The sequence below is a fragment of the Enhydra lutris genome, unplaced genomic scaffold, assembly GCF_002288905.1.
Source record: "Enhydra lutris kenyoni isolate GAN:26980312 unplaced genomic scaffold, ASM228890v2 scaffoldscaffold46, whole genome shotgun sequence".
Lineage (NCBI taxonomy): Eukaryota > Metazoa > Chordata > Mammalia > Carnivora > Mustelidae > Enhydra > Enhydra lutris.
In genome coordinates, this window is record NW_019154130.1 from 16996171 (window position 1) to 17010418 (window position 14248).

Here is a 14248-nt window from a genome sequence, read left to right on the forward strand (position 1 = left end):
TTATATTTAAGTACTCTCTCTGCCCAACATGGGGCTTGAACTTACGACCCCACGATTGTCGCACACTTCTCCGACTGAGCTAGCCAGGTGCCCCGAGGCCTCATAATTTTAAGTAAAAGCAGCCCACTGTTTTCTTGCTGGAGCCTGCCCTCAGGTGCAAGGGGGCTAGATCTTGGAAGCTTTCCCAGCCTGGTGCAAACCTTCAGGTCCCACGGGCTTTGTGCCTAGTCGTGTGTGTTGATGGCGGAGTTTTGCGTTCACGTTTCCCCACCAGGCTCCAGATACAGGAGGCTATTTGGGGGAGTGCATGGAGGGGTGCGCAGGCTGCCTTTTTCTTGGGCTCCGCAGAGGAGCTAACGTTCCCATCCAGTCCGTTCTCTGGGCCCGCGGAGCTGGCCTGCTGTTTTCTCCAGGCTGGCGATGCGGGGGGGCCCCTCCCGAGCTGCCGAATGGGCCCTGCGCCCGGGCCATGTCTGGGGGCATGTCTGCGGGCCAACGGCAGGAGGAGGCTGAGACAGGGCCTGGGGACCTAGAGGGAGAAAGTCAGGCCTGTGATGGCTCCTCTCGGCAAGGACTGCTGGGGCCCAGGATACAGCAATAGGCCGAATGCTTTGTTTCGAAGGCTCCCTCGATGCTGTATTGACTCACAGAGCTTCTCTTGTCCTTTGCAGGGTGTCTTACCATGGCTAGGGGTGTGGGGTTGTCGTTTCGGTAACTATGTCCTGCTCCTTCCAGCAGGATCTGAAGGGGCAGGCAGAACTGAGTGAGGGGAGTGGGTCCCTGTCCCTGCGAGCTCCTGCCGCCCCAGCCTGAGCACCGAGCCCCTCCTGACATGCTGGTGCCTTCGAGGCGTTCAGCTCTGCCCCCCAGCACTGAGCACCTGTAGTGTACCAGGCCTGGTGCTAGCCACTGGGGGGCCCTCACCCTCACCCACGCTCGCTGGGGCCTTGGCCACGCCGTCTTGGCTAAAGAGGGTCAGCGTGTCCTGCTGGGAACCCAAGGACGGACCCAGCAGGACGCACTGTCCCTGTTCCTTCGGCAAAACTAGCAGGCACATGGTGGTGGCAATGAGAGCCAAAGTCTGCACGTGACTGATGGTCTCTGTGGTCTCGGAGCCGCTGGCCAGGAGCCAGTGTGACCAGGCTCCCTGAGCCGGGCTGGTGCCTGGAGCTGAGCTGGGGCTGCTCGGTGAGTGAGTGATTGCTGCCGGAGTTCACCAGGCGGCTCCGCCCTGACAGGTTCACAAGAGCCTGCCCTTCCGGAGTCATTTCCTGCCATTAGCAGCGTGCTGTCTTCACGTTCTCGGGGCCGCCTCCTTGCCCTGCATAAGTATCCCCTTCCCAAGGACACAGCTGGCATTGGCAGAGTTGTTTCGTGTGGGGGCAGGGGGTGCGGGTGCAGGGGTGACAAGAGAAATGAAGTACAGTCATGGCACAGATCTCAGAGGCCAAGACCAGCAGAGAAAGAAATCCTCTGCTGAGCAGTGCTATTCCCTCTCACCAAGGTCTCTGCCCCTCGTCCCTCAGCACTCCCCCACCAAGGAAGGCAGGCTCCCCTCCAGGAGGGTGGTTGGTCTCTGGGCTTCCCCCCTGCTGTGCACACGCCTCGTGGGTCTGAACTGTCCCCCCCACGCCCCCCCCCCCGACATGGGCGGGGATGGTGGCTCAGAGGCTACCAAACTGCCAAATTCCCTCCGCCTTCCCCTTTAGAAACATGACGTTTATAGTCTGCGTGGCCGAGCTAAATCTCAAGTCCATTTCCAAGGGCCTCCGGTTCCATTCCAAATCCCCACGGCCCCTAGGCTTGCAGCGGGCGCACACACGGACATGGCTCCAGCTTGTCCCACTTTTATTTTTTTCTACGTGGCTCTTCCTTGCAGCAGTCACTTGACCTGACTTTCGGCAATACTCCATTCATTCACTCCCACGTCCTCTGTGACGCGGGAAAGGCCAGGGGAGCAGGCAGGAGGCTCATGCAGCCCCATCCCGGCCAGGATCTTCAGGAATTGGGACGGGAAGGACACACCTTCACCAGCGAGAGAGGTCTGCAGATCTCCCCACTTTGCATTATTTCCACATGCCTCAGGCTTGGTCCGACGGGTCATTTTTCTTGTATATTTTTTCCCGATTCCCCTCTTTCATGGCCGCATATCTGGCTAACGTGAAGAGATAGTCGCTGAGTCTGGAGGGGCAGAGAGAAGTCAATGGGATGATTTGAAATGAGAGATCAATGCTAACCGGGTCCTTCCCATATTAGCCTTCAAGGAGGAAATATAAATCATGCCCTAGGAACACTGGGCAGGACAGGGGTACGCAGCCAACTCGGCCTTGATGGATGGCCCTCCAGGCCCTCTTCTGTGACTCGGGTGACAGGGCTGAGGCCGGTGCTGCTGGACGAGGCTGCTACCCCACCCAACCTCACAGGGCTGATGCACCTGATGGCTGGTTTCTGCACCTGCCAGCAACTGGGACTGGGACACCCCAAACTGGAGAGGCCCAGCCTGCCCTAGGATGGCCGCAGTGAGTTCAGAAAGCCGCCTACCTCTCAGTGGTTCCCCCACTTTTCCTTGTACCCATGTTGAGCACTGACCACCACGCTCCTCCTCCTCTCCCGCCCCAATCCTACTCTCTTGAGGCCAGCTCCGTGCCAGGTCCTGCTGGAACCTTCCCAGACCCACGCTCCCACTGGGATCGTGCCCCCTCTGCCAATGCCTGACTGTCTCTCTGGGGGTGGGGGCTGTGACCAGTGGAAGAGATTCTGCTCTGGGGGTCCCCCCGTCCTGGAGGGTGGTGACATACTTTTATCTCACGTGCTCAGTGCCGCTTTCCTTACTGAGGGAATGAACTGGCTCGGCCCACACACTCTGGACTATAATGTTCCCCAAAGATCACTGCCATGATGAGGAATGGAACCTTCCTCATTCCCTTCGGGCCCACCCACTTCCCAGGAAGAATGGAGCTGCTTGGGTCATAGCCCAGTGGGAAGAGTGACCACAGCAAGGGGCTAGACCCTGGCTGTGAAGTCACTTTCTGGACACCCAGGACAGCTCCCAGGGGCCCCTGGGTTCTCAGCCTGCCCTGGGGCCCCCAACTGCATGAGCCAAGGCTTTAACAGAATCTGGTGGAGCCTCCCCAGGGCCAGCCCAGCTCACCGAGTTCTGTGCGGGGGGGGGGCCCTGGGCTCGGATGGCCCTGGGTCCGCTTGGCCATGCTGTCTCTTCTCAGTTCACATGGCCCCAGGGCCTTGCAGGGAGGGGCTGAGAGATCCCAGCCTGAGCTCCCTGGTCCCTCAAACCTGAATGTGGGCCCCTTGCTACACACTGTCCCTTTGTTTTTATGTTTTGTGCTGCCGGTTTTTTAACAGCCTCTCCCAGTGAAATCGTCACCTCCCCAGGGAAAGGGACGGTGCCTGTCTTGTTCTCAGCAGCATCCCTGTGGCTGGCCCAGCATCCAGCACGTCGCCGACCCTCCATGGGTATGAAAGGAATGAAGGAGCATGTGGGGCCCCTGGCCTTATTGTTACTTGCCACAGTGGGCCTAGTTTTTCAGAGGGAGGCCTGGGATGCCCCAAATTCCATCTGAGTACCTGTTTAAGAACTTGGCCACGTTAGCGTCCGTCTCACCCATCTGGACAAGGGGCACCACACTGTAAGGAGAGGAAACACCACATCATGTGCACTCCGGGGTCCCGGGGCTGGGTCCCACACCAGCTGCTCCTTGCCGGTCTGGGTGCAGACGTACCAGACAGTTGACTGCCATCTGCCCTTGCTAGGCCCCTCCTGCACGTCCCCTCTGCCACAGAACCCTTGCTGGGAGGTGCTCCCCCCAAACCGAGGCTCTCCGTCTGTGGCCCCTGCCCAAGTGGCTTTTCCATCCCTTAGGCACGTCTCTACCTCCCTGTCCTATGTACCGAGGACCCATCCTCCGTAGGGGGCCCATTGCTGGGCCTTTGGGTTTCTCCAATTTTTTGCTATTATAAGCATTGCCGAGGTGGCTAGTTTTGTACAAATAACTGATTTGTTCTTTTGAGGCCAGAGCTCTGTTACCCGGGAGCTCTGTTACCCAAGATTGCTCTGGCCAACTGCTTGGGCCCAAGAACCTTCCATGAGTGAGGAAAGTTTTATGATGGGAGGCTGTGGACAGAGCTCAGCTCGGGAGCAGCTGGCTCACCGCTCTGGCCAGACGTCACTTCTCTGAGCTCCAGTTCCCTGACTCCCGTATGCTGGCGGCTGCGACCGCCTCTCTGCCAAGGTTATCACGTGGCGCCAATGAAATAAGGAACAGGAAGTGCCCAGCACAGCCCTGCCGACTCTCTAAGTGGGGCTTTCCTTCCACTTCTCTGGAAAGCTGGCTGGCAGCTGCTCTCCGTGTCCATGGAAGCTTTGCTGTGAGCTCTTTTAAAGTTTCTCTGAAAAGGCTGTTGGGAGCTCTTGGGGGACCCCCCCCCACCCGACTCCACGTCAGAGGTGTCAGCACAGTGGCTGGTGGGTCTGTAGCGAGCTTCCCCCTGAGGCCCCCCAGAGCCACAGGGGCTCCTCTGGGTTCTTTTCTACCCAGCAGCCGGCAGGGTCCCTTCATGTCACCCCACGGCCTAAAACCCATCATCCATGGCTTCCTGGGGCTCTCAGGACAGAGGGAGACCCCTCTGCACCGATGAGGCCCCGCAGCCTCTGGTCTCACCATGCCCCACACGTTCTCGCCCTGGACCCTGACACTCAGCTTCCTTTGTGTCCATTCCGTGCAGGGTCACCTCTGCCCCGACTATCCCCTCACACTGAACACTGCCCCTCCCCACCCCCCACAAGCCTTCAACTCCTGCCTCACAAGGCATCCCTGTGCCCACACACGTCCTTCACAGCCCTACTCATGGTGTGACGTCCCCTGAGGACAGACATCTGGTATGGCAAAAATGGCAGGCGAAGGTCTGTCCACTGCCGGCTGCAAGGCACGGAGCCAACCCCCCCGGGGCCTGCCCCGTCCTCTCCCTCGGCCCCCTTACCGTCTCTCTGCTCGGCGGCACACAGCCCGGCAGAAGTGCAGCACAGAGCTGCTCTTGCCTCCCGACTGCAAGGAAAAAGTGGGTGTTGGCAGGGGTGGAGGAGGTGGGAAGCCGGTGTTGGGGGGCAGGCGTGCCCACAGCAGCCAGATGGGCTGGCAGATACATAGGGCCCTGTACCCTAGTGGGCAGTGTTCTGCTTCCAGGGGCCCTGCAGGGGTGGGGGAGAGACTGGTGAGGGTCTGGAGGGGACTCGGGAGGCTGGGGGCGGCTTCTGTCACCGGCAAAAATTAAAGAGAGGACTCAGTCAATGTCTGTGTTTCCAGGAACACGCCTGGCTGGTAGCCATCCCCTGGGTGAGACCCCCCAGTGCCCACCGGCAGGATGAAGGCTGTGAGTGGGGGCAGCTGGCTGGAGTACTTGTCGATCCACTGCTCCAGCTCCAGGATGCACCCTGCCTCGAATGTGGCGTGTCCTGAGGGATGGAGAAGCAGAAAGACACGGCCATGACATCCACGGCCCACCAGACCAAGGAAGCCACCCCTGCGTCCCTTCTGCCCAGGTGTTCTGCAAACCCCTCCCATGGGCTCGGGAGGTCCTTCCTTCTCAGGGTGTAGGGGCCAGGCTGCCAGGGGACCCAGGGGACACCCAGGACAGAGTCCCCCCCACACCACCTCGGGCCCTCCGAGCACAGAGACATTACTTAAGTGAGCCTCCCTGGCTGAGGAGCGTGGCGTGGCCAGAGCAGAGCCAACATCCTGCAGCAAGCACTGGATCTGGGGAAGCAACAGAGGGCAAGAATGAAGATCCACTTGCGGCAGGCCAAGCAGAGATGACGGGCTCCGCATGCAGAGGTGCTCCCTAGGCGGGCCTGGCAGGGACGCTCTGATCCCTTAGCTAGCCGGCATTTGGAGGCTGATGAATTAACGAGGTCGGCCTGAACCTTATGCACGCCAGCTCTGCTGAGCGGGGCCCTGGGTCCCTCGGGGATACCCGGGTCACACCAATGACGAGTGACAAGCACCCAGTGACGGCCCAGTGACGAGTATCTTCTCAACCCGTCTTCACCTCCCTCGTGCCTAGGCCCCTCAAGGTTTTTCCCTTTTCTCTAAACCGACAGCTTTGGTTTTCCACTGCAGGACAGCTGAGCCAAGACACCAAACATGACAGTGCTTTCTACACCACGAAGGATGAGCATCTGGGAGAACGGAGTCAGCCCCTGCATGACGAGCCATAGGCACCCGTGCCAAGGACACCCGCAACACCACCTTGGACCCTGTGCCTAGCCAGAGTCCACTCAAGCTGCATGGGGGGCTGTCGGGTGGGTGGGGGCCTGCGGCCTCTGTGAACACAGTCACGGTGACAGCCTGCCAGGAGCAGGACATGGTGGAGGAGAGCAGAGGCCGCCCACCCAGCAGTGGACCGGAACCCTCCTTGGGCTGCGACTTGGGTGAGTTACTTGAGTGAGCCTGGTGTCTCTGGGGCTTCCGGGGGGAGGCAGCGTAACAATATTACCCCAGGGCTTGGCCTCCTGCAGCGTCTGCCCCTAGGACTGGAGGGAGCTGGCACCGGTTTGGGACTAGGACCCCAGCTCTAGTTGATTCCCGACCGGCATCCCCATGCAACATGGACAATGACCTCCAGCTCAAGTGCTTTTGCGAGGAGGGCAAGGCCCAGGCAGCGCTCCTGGGTAAAAAGTCACAGGCTGCACCCTCAAGGGGCCCTGGCCAGTGGGGAGACAGACGGATCAGACCATCTCACCATCTTGGTGGTGCCCACGGGGGGCCAGATGGGTAGCCCAGGCCCCAGAGGAGGTGATGTCGATGCTGTGACCCAGAGGACAAGGGCCTCAAGCACAGGTCAGCTCATCATGTCACTGGCCCACCTTCCCAGACTTTTCCCTCTGCAAACTCTGCTCAGAGATGAGCACATCTAGAAATGACCACGGGGGATATGGGGATATGACCATTTCTCCATTGTGAGGCTACAAACTATCCTCCAGTGCACAGAGGGGCCTTGTTCATAGAATGTTCCAGCAATTGAAGGCTCCCATCCTTCTGCAGCCCCCTCACTACCCTCCATCTGTTCCCAGGAGCCTAAGTGGGCTCTGGCCTGGCCTGGAGGACTGCAGTAGGCTTAGGGCTGACCTGCAAGGAGCAGTTTCTAGTCTCGGGTCACCCTGTAGACTGTAACCTTGTCTTGCATGTTTGGGGGTGGGGGGGCGTGTCCCTCTCCACTGCTGAAGGCCTGTCTGGGGGCCAGAGCCTCTATGCTTCCTAAGTTGCACAACACGAATACTAACAGCCACAAAGTCCGAGGGTGGAGGGCTTACTGAAGCTGGCCTTCCTGGCTTTCTCCAGCCCAGAGGCTGCTGATGTCCAGGCCCGGAGCACTCTCTGGTGTGGGGGCTGTTCCATGCACTGTAGGATGTTACCTGCGTCCCTGGTCTCTGCCGCCCAGATGCCAGGATCGCCCCGCCTCCACTTGTAACCACCAAAAATAACAATAGATGCTGCTGAGCATCCCCTGGGAGGGGGCAGAATTGCCCTGGGTCAAGTCCACTGCACATGACACTTGCCCCCCAGGTACTGGCCTCACCACCTGCCTGGGAGGGAGGATGGTGTGTGTCCCTGTTTGGCAGGTGGAGAAACTAAGGCTCCCAGAGAAAGAGCGATTAGCCCCGGATGGCAGAGAGAGGAAGAGATGGTCACATGGCAAGTGCGGTCACGGCCGCCTGGCTGCACGGATAATAGCCCAGTGCGGGGTGAGACGGTATTACTTACTTTCTGAAGCTCTTCAGCAAACGGGTGGCCTTTCTCAGTGATGAATTCCAAAGCAAACCTATGAGGAAAAAGAAAAGAATCTGCCTCTAACAGAACGTGCCTGGGCCCTGCCTTACATGAGGCGGCCAGTTTGCTGGGGCGGGTCACCCAGCTAATACTGCTCAAACACATGGGGTAATTTTCTTGCTGACAAGAAGAATGTCAGAACCTTTCACTTGGTTAGCAGACGCGTGTTGCTCAAAATGCCTTTTCTCATACCTATTACTCAACCAGTCAATGCTTCCATTTTCCGTGTCAACTCCGGCCCAGTCCAGGCAGGTCTGTATGAGCGCAAGGGACACAGGCTCTGTTCCGCAGGACAGGGAGATGACTGCATGTGAACTGAGGTCAGCGCTCCAGAGGAAAGGGCTGGAGTCCTGTGAACCTGGCCTTGGCTGGGGTTCAGGGAGGGCTTCCTGGAGGAAGCAGTGCTAGAGGTGGGACTCTGAAGGCGGAGTAGGAGTTCCCTGGGAAGGCAGGTGGGATGGGGAAAGCCAAGCACCCCAGGTGCAGATCAGGACCCCAGCTCCTGTTTCCCTCCAAACTCTGCACCCTCTCTCTGCACCAGGCAGAGTCCCGGCAGGGAAAAGTCAGCGGTGCCTTCGCAGGATTCCTGGAGGAAAGGATGGCAAAGGGACTATGAATAGAGTATGGGAAGAGTTCTGGAAACTGACACTGGATGGCAAAGATGAGGAAAAGTAGGGGCCTAAAGGGGCAAGGGAGGGTCAAAGGTGTCACCACCCCAGGAGAGCTGGAACCCCAATGTGCAGGTGGCTGGGCGAGAGTCGCTGGGGAGCAGGAGCAGAAATGCTCCCACACCTGCCTCCACTAATGTCCCATCTGCTGGTGCCTCCCATTGGCTGGACCCACCCAGAAGCTGAAGAATGAGGGGACTGGGGCTGACAGTGTTACCACGTGATGCAGGCCACGTCCTGGGCACACCAGCGAAGACAAGAGTGAACGGCCTCCGAAGGGCCAATGAAGAACCCCCAGGGCGCCTCGGTAGCCCATCTCACAGTGAGAACTAAACAGACATATGTGTCATTTGTCATCTAGTGCGGGACAGCTCTGTAGGCTGGACACCGTCTGCCCTGGGCACAGCACTAGCCTCCTGCCTGGCACAAAGCAGGGGCTCATGTCCCTGCGACACAGGCCAGGCATCGGCCCCTCCTCGGAGCTTAGCGGCATCAGGCCCCCACTGCCTGCAGATGTCCCTCTAGTGTCTGTCTGCTCCCCAGCCCCAGAGCTGGGATCTGGGAGCATGGGCTCCATGGAGCACGGGGGCTGAGGTGCTCTGCTGGGCATGCCTGGCACATGGAGATGCTCATTCACGTGCTGACAAAGAAGCCACCGCTGAGGCATCCCCGGTCTCCTGCCCACACGGACTGGGGGCTGATGGTTTGCTGAGTTGCTTGACTCAAACTGTGGATGCACACCTCACCATCCTACCCCTCGGCCCACATCATCTGGTGTCTGCCTCTCCCTGCCGCCCTCACACACAGACCAAAGCGTCTGCCTTCTCTACTCTGCTGGCCAAACCATCTGCATCTGCCGTTATCCGTCCTGAGCACCTCACCTCATACTCGCCTGAAGAGTGGGGGAGCTGGGGGTGGGGTGGGGCGAGGCAGCTTCAGACAGGAGCAGGCAGGGCAGAGGGAAAGGAGCCTACAGCCCAGGAGCCTCAGGGACCAGAACACAGGCCCTGCGCCACCAGGCCAAGGCGGGTTCCTTGAGGGCTGGCAGCCCGACAGACCAGCCAGCACTCTTGGGAGCTTCACGTGAATTACGCAGACTGAAGCCAGTTCAAAATCAACCTCAAGGCCAATCCCGTTGGCCTTACCCAATAGCTGAACTTAATTCATCCGTTGTTCCCATGGCTTCAAACACTTGGTCATCTTTCAATCTCCTTTCTCCAGTGAAGGTGCTAGAAAACCCTGTGAAAAAATGTTTAGCCACTCAAGTGAAGATTTTTAAAATTTTTTTGATATGCTCCTTTTAAAGAAATTTTCCAGTAAGTAAATAAAATCTTTTTTAAAAAAAGAGGGAGAGGGGGCACCTGGGTGGCTCAGTGGTTTAAGCCTCTGCCTTCAGCTCAGGTCATGATCTCAGGGTCCTGGGATCGAGCCCCACATCAGGCTCTCTGCTCCACGGGGAGCCTGCTTCCTCCTCTCTCTCTCTGCCTGCCTCTCTGCCTACTTGTGATCTCTCTCTCTGTCAAATAAATAAATAAAATCTTTAAAAAAATTTTTTCCACCTGAAGTATAACATATACGCTGAAAAGTGTTCAAACCATAAGAGTACAAGCTAGGGGCATCTGGGGGGCGCAGTCAGTTAAGGGTCTGCCTTCGGTAAAGGTCATGATCCCGGGGTTCTGGCATTGAGCCCCACGTTGAGCTTCCCGCTCAGCATGGAGTCTGCTTGAAATTCTCTCTCTCCCTCTGCCTCCTCTCTCAAATACATAAAATCTTAAAAAGAATGAAGTGTACGTGTTGAAGAATCGCCACTGCCTGAATATACCCGTGATCAGCAACCACATCGAGAACTAGAATAGGATCAGATCCCCAAAGCCCCCACGGACCCCGTTTCTGTTGCTACTCCTAACGGTAAACCCTACCCTCACTTCTTTCCTGATACACTTTTAAGCCCCCCAAATCATGGACGAACCATCCTGCTAAAGAAATGAGACACAGAGGGACATATTATGTATACATCATAATTATATTTCACATAAAATCAAAGTCCTCTGTATCTCTGCCTAGGTCACAATTTGCCTGTTCTCCCCTAACCACAGAGAAAGAGCACACCTGCTTCCTGAAGCCGGGAGCAGGCCTGGCGCTCACAGACAGGCTGTGGTGTTCTCCTGCTGGAACTCGGACGAGTTCAAGGAACACCATCTTACCGAGGTCCAAACGAGAGCCTCCCTAATCATGTCTGAGCCCAGAACACTGCCCAAACTGTAACCATGACCAAACATCCCCATTTTCTGGCCAAGGCGAGGGACCACTGTTTCTCTATTATAGCTGTAGCCTCTCTTTGTCTCTCCCACCTTCTAGCTCAGAGTGATTTAAGAAATCCAACTATAAAATTAGCCTTGCTTCCTACAGCATCCAATCCAGAGCGAAAGCCCCACTTCCTGGAACTCTCCCCCAGTCACCTACCATAAGCCCAGTCCTACAATGAGGTCTTTCCAGTATCTTCTCACTGAGCCCACGGTGTGCTATGCAAGGAGCTAAATGACCCAGCTTGACTGGACCACATTGTCCTTCGGGGTCTCTGCTGGAGGGCATCAACACTACCTTCTGCTTGTTGTCTCTGGGCACATTTTCTTTCCCCCTTTTTTTTTTTATTGTGATAACATATACGTAACACAAAATTTACTGTTTTAACCATTTCTAAGAGTACAGTTCAGTGGCATTAAGTGTCTCCTGTACATGTTCACACTTTTACTACATAAGTATACATCCACCAAAATATACATACACTAGTAATCTGCACAGTTTTAAACTTTAGAAAATGTGTCAGACTGACATGTTCTTCCACATCTCACGTTTTTTTCTGTATGTTACATTCCCGTATTGTTTATTTTTTTTCAAAGATTTTATTTATTTTTTTTAAGATTTTTATTTATTTATTTGACAGATCACAAGTAGGCAGAGAGGCAGGCAGAGAGAGAGAGAGGAGGAAGTAGGCTCCCCGCTGAGCAGAGAGCCCGACGTGGGGCTCAATCCCAGGACCCTGAGATCATGACCTGAGCCAAAGGCAGAGGCTTTAACTCACTGAGCCACCCAGGCACTACTGTTTATTTTATTTTTTTAAAAGATTTTATTTATTTGTCACAGAGAGAGGGGAGCAGCAGGCAGAAGGAGAACAAGGCTGCCCGATGAGCAGGGAGCCCGATTCGGGACTCGATCCCAGGACCCTGGGATCATGACCTGAGCCGAAGGCAGACGCTTAACCAACTGAGCCACCCAGGCATCCTGTTCTGGTATTGTTTAAATAATCAAAGTAATATCCGCTCATTACAAACAATAATAGGATAGAATAGAAGTATGTACCATAAACAATGAAAACTCTTCTGTTCGTTCCCTCTCAAAACTCAATCCCTCTCCCAGGTGTAAGCTTTCAGACTATTCTATGCCTATCTGAACACATACATACATACACACACAACACAGTTTTATCGAGGTGGATTTCAATTACTTGGATTGTCCTGCAACTGGCTTTTATCACTTAATATATCTTAGGCATTATCCTGGGCATCTAGGGCGCTTGGGTGGCTCTGTCAGTTAAGCGCCTGGCTCAGGTCATGATCCCAGGGTTGTGCAACTGAGCCCAGCACTGGGCTTTGTGCTCAGGGCAGAGAGTCTGCTTCAGATTCTCTCTCCGTCTCCCTCTGCCCCTCCCTCCCACTTGTGCATGTGTTCTCTCCCTCAAATAAATAAATCTTTAAAATATATATATTTTATATAGGTCTTAGGCATCCTTCATTTCATATAACATTTAATATATTTTTTTAACCCCCCCATATAACATTTAATATTTATTGAGATCCATTACATAATTTTTAAGGACTGGGAACAATTTGGCAAAACTTTTTTTTTTTTAAGATTTTATTTATTTATTTGACAGAGACACAGCGAGAGGGGGAACAGAAGCAGGGGAAGTGGGAGAGGGAGAAGCAGGCTTCCTTTTGAGCAGGGAGCCCAATGCGGGGCTCAATCCCAGGACCCTGGGACCATGACCTGAGCTGAAGGCAGACGCTTAATGACTGAGCCACCCAGGTGCCCCAACAAAACTTTAAGATGGAGTGACTCTTTTTTTGGGGGGGGGGGGTGCATGTTTCACTTGCCCCTACCTTTGTCTCCTGTTTTGGTGTATATCTTGGGGATCTTGGGTGTCTTCGAGGAAGACTGCGGCCTGAGGAGAAATAGACATCAAGACATGGTGAGTGGGAATGGCTTACCCAGTGTGACACCACCCTCAGTGGGTCTCATCTTGCTGCTTGTAGCCTCAGAGGCAGCATTTAACCCTCCTCTGCTGACACCATTCCCCTCTTTCTTCCTAGTTCTACCCTTTGTGGGTGGGTTCTGTGTCTTGCCCACATCCATAACTGCAGAGTAGCTCATGCTCAATAAATATTCATGGAGTTTACTGATCACTTTCCATAGTCTCTCCATTGTGTTGGATTCCTGGCATTATCTCCCAGAATAATCCGTGGAATCTTTTCACAGCCCCAAAGGTAGGAGTTACCTATACCCTTCATTTCACATGGAGAAAACTGGAGTTCACAGGTAGAGACTTGCCTTCCCAGGTCACCCAGGAACACATAAGGCTGGGATTCATGTCCAAGACTACCTTACTTCCCCCAAACTCCTACTTCCACCCATCCAAACTCTTATCCTCTATTCCACAAGTCTGGGCTTCTCAGAGAAAAAGCCCATCTAGGCCACTAACATTCTGTGAAGCTTCAGGTACACTCAAAAATGAAAAATTGCTAAAACAGAGTCAAACTCTGGCATTTTCAAATTGCCACATAAAGCCTTTAATACAGGCTTCAACACTGAAACCCGCCATTGCGAGGTTGTTCAAAACGTTCCATTACTGGATCTATGAACTATATGGATCCATTATTAACTCATGGTACGCTTCAGGTTCTGAGGTCCAGAGATGGGCTGCAAATTTTAAGGTCTATGATGACAGCCATCTTCAGAGCGAGTAGGTGTATCTCTGTGTCTTAAAGGAGAAACCGCCGCGGACATAGGTCAAAATCTGAACTGAGGCCCCACCTGACTGCAAGGCCTGGCACGATGGCCCTCCTGGCCCCCCCCCTCCGTGGGATAGGCCCTGCCTGGACACCTGAGAGCTGGGCCGCCTTCGGACCTGTGCAAAGAAATCTTGGTCTCAGGCTTCTACCGTGCCCGCGTGGCCACGTGACCGCTTAGGCCTAAGAGAGGACGTCACCCGACAGCGGCGGCGGTGATCTCATAGCGGTGTGACGTCACCACAGCGACCACCATTCACGGCAGGTAGCCGAGCTGCCCGCCCAGCAGGCACTCACCCGTCCCCGTCTTTCACGCCCTGGGGGCGGTGGCTCTGGAAACGGGGACATAATAGCCTACCGGCGCCGACACCCCCGAGCAGGCCCAGGCGGCACCCTAAGCCCCACACAGCCATGCGCCAGGCAGCTAGTCGGGGGCTGACCCCGCCAGGCTCCCGTCCAGGTCTGGGGTGACTCCACCTACCTCAGGCCGCGCCACTGTCAGCCGCCATTTTCCATTGGTCCGCGGCTCTCGACCGAGGGCGGGACACTCCCAGGGGCTTGTTTTCCATTGATTTACTGAAGGGGCGGGGAAAGCCATGACGGAGCGTGATCCCCACACCTATTGGCCAATGTTCAAGCCAACTGGTAAAGGGACGCCCCGGTCGCGCGT

The 14248-nt window shown here is 55.6% G+C and overlaps 1 protein-coding gene across 1 annotated transcript; it reads right to left on the bottom strand.

Annotated features, from left to right (window-relative positions):
- Positions 1-1831: 1831 nt before the first annotated feature.
- On the bottom strand, positions 1832-14007 carry LOC111156530 (methylmalonic aciduria (cobalamin deficiency) cblB type). Its single transcript, XM_022517486.1, has 9 exons — positions 13876-14007; positions 12673-12734; positions 9658-9751; positions 7779-7836; positions 5699-5771; positions 5373-5470; positions 4999-5063; positions 3586-3645; positions 1832-2181 (listed from the first exon to the last, which is right to left on the bottom strand). Exons 1-9 carry the CDS (start codon positions 13989-13991, stop codon positions 2082-2084), a joined length of 726 nt encoding a protein of 241 aa, XP_022373194.1. The 5' UTR covers positions 13992-14007; the 3' UTR covers positions 1832-2081.
- Between the last annotated feature and the right edge of the window lie 241 nt (positions 14008-14248).

Excerpts from the sequence above, each read along its gene's own strand:
- LOC111156530 (XM_022517486.1), bottom strand. The coding sequence starts at position 13,991 with ATGGCTGTGTGGGGCTTAGGGTGCCGCCTGGGCCTGCTCGGGGGTGTC. Across the intron at positions 5,772-7,778 it reads TTGCTGAAGAGCTTCAGAAA|ATCCAGTGCTTGCTGCAGGA; the intron begins GTAAGTAATACC and ends TTGCTTCCCCAG. Across the intron at positions 5,064-5,372 it reads TCACAGCCTTCATCCTGCCG|TCGGGAGGCAAGAGCAGCTC; the intron begins GTGGGCACTGGG and ends TTTTCCTTGCAG.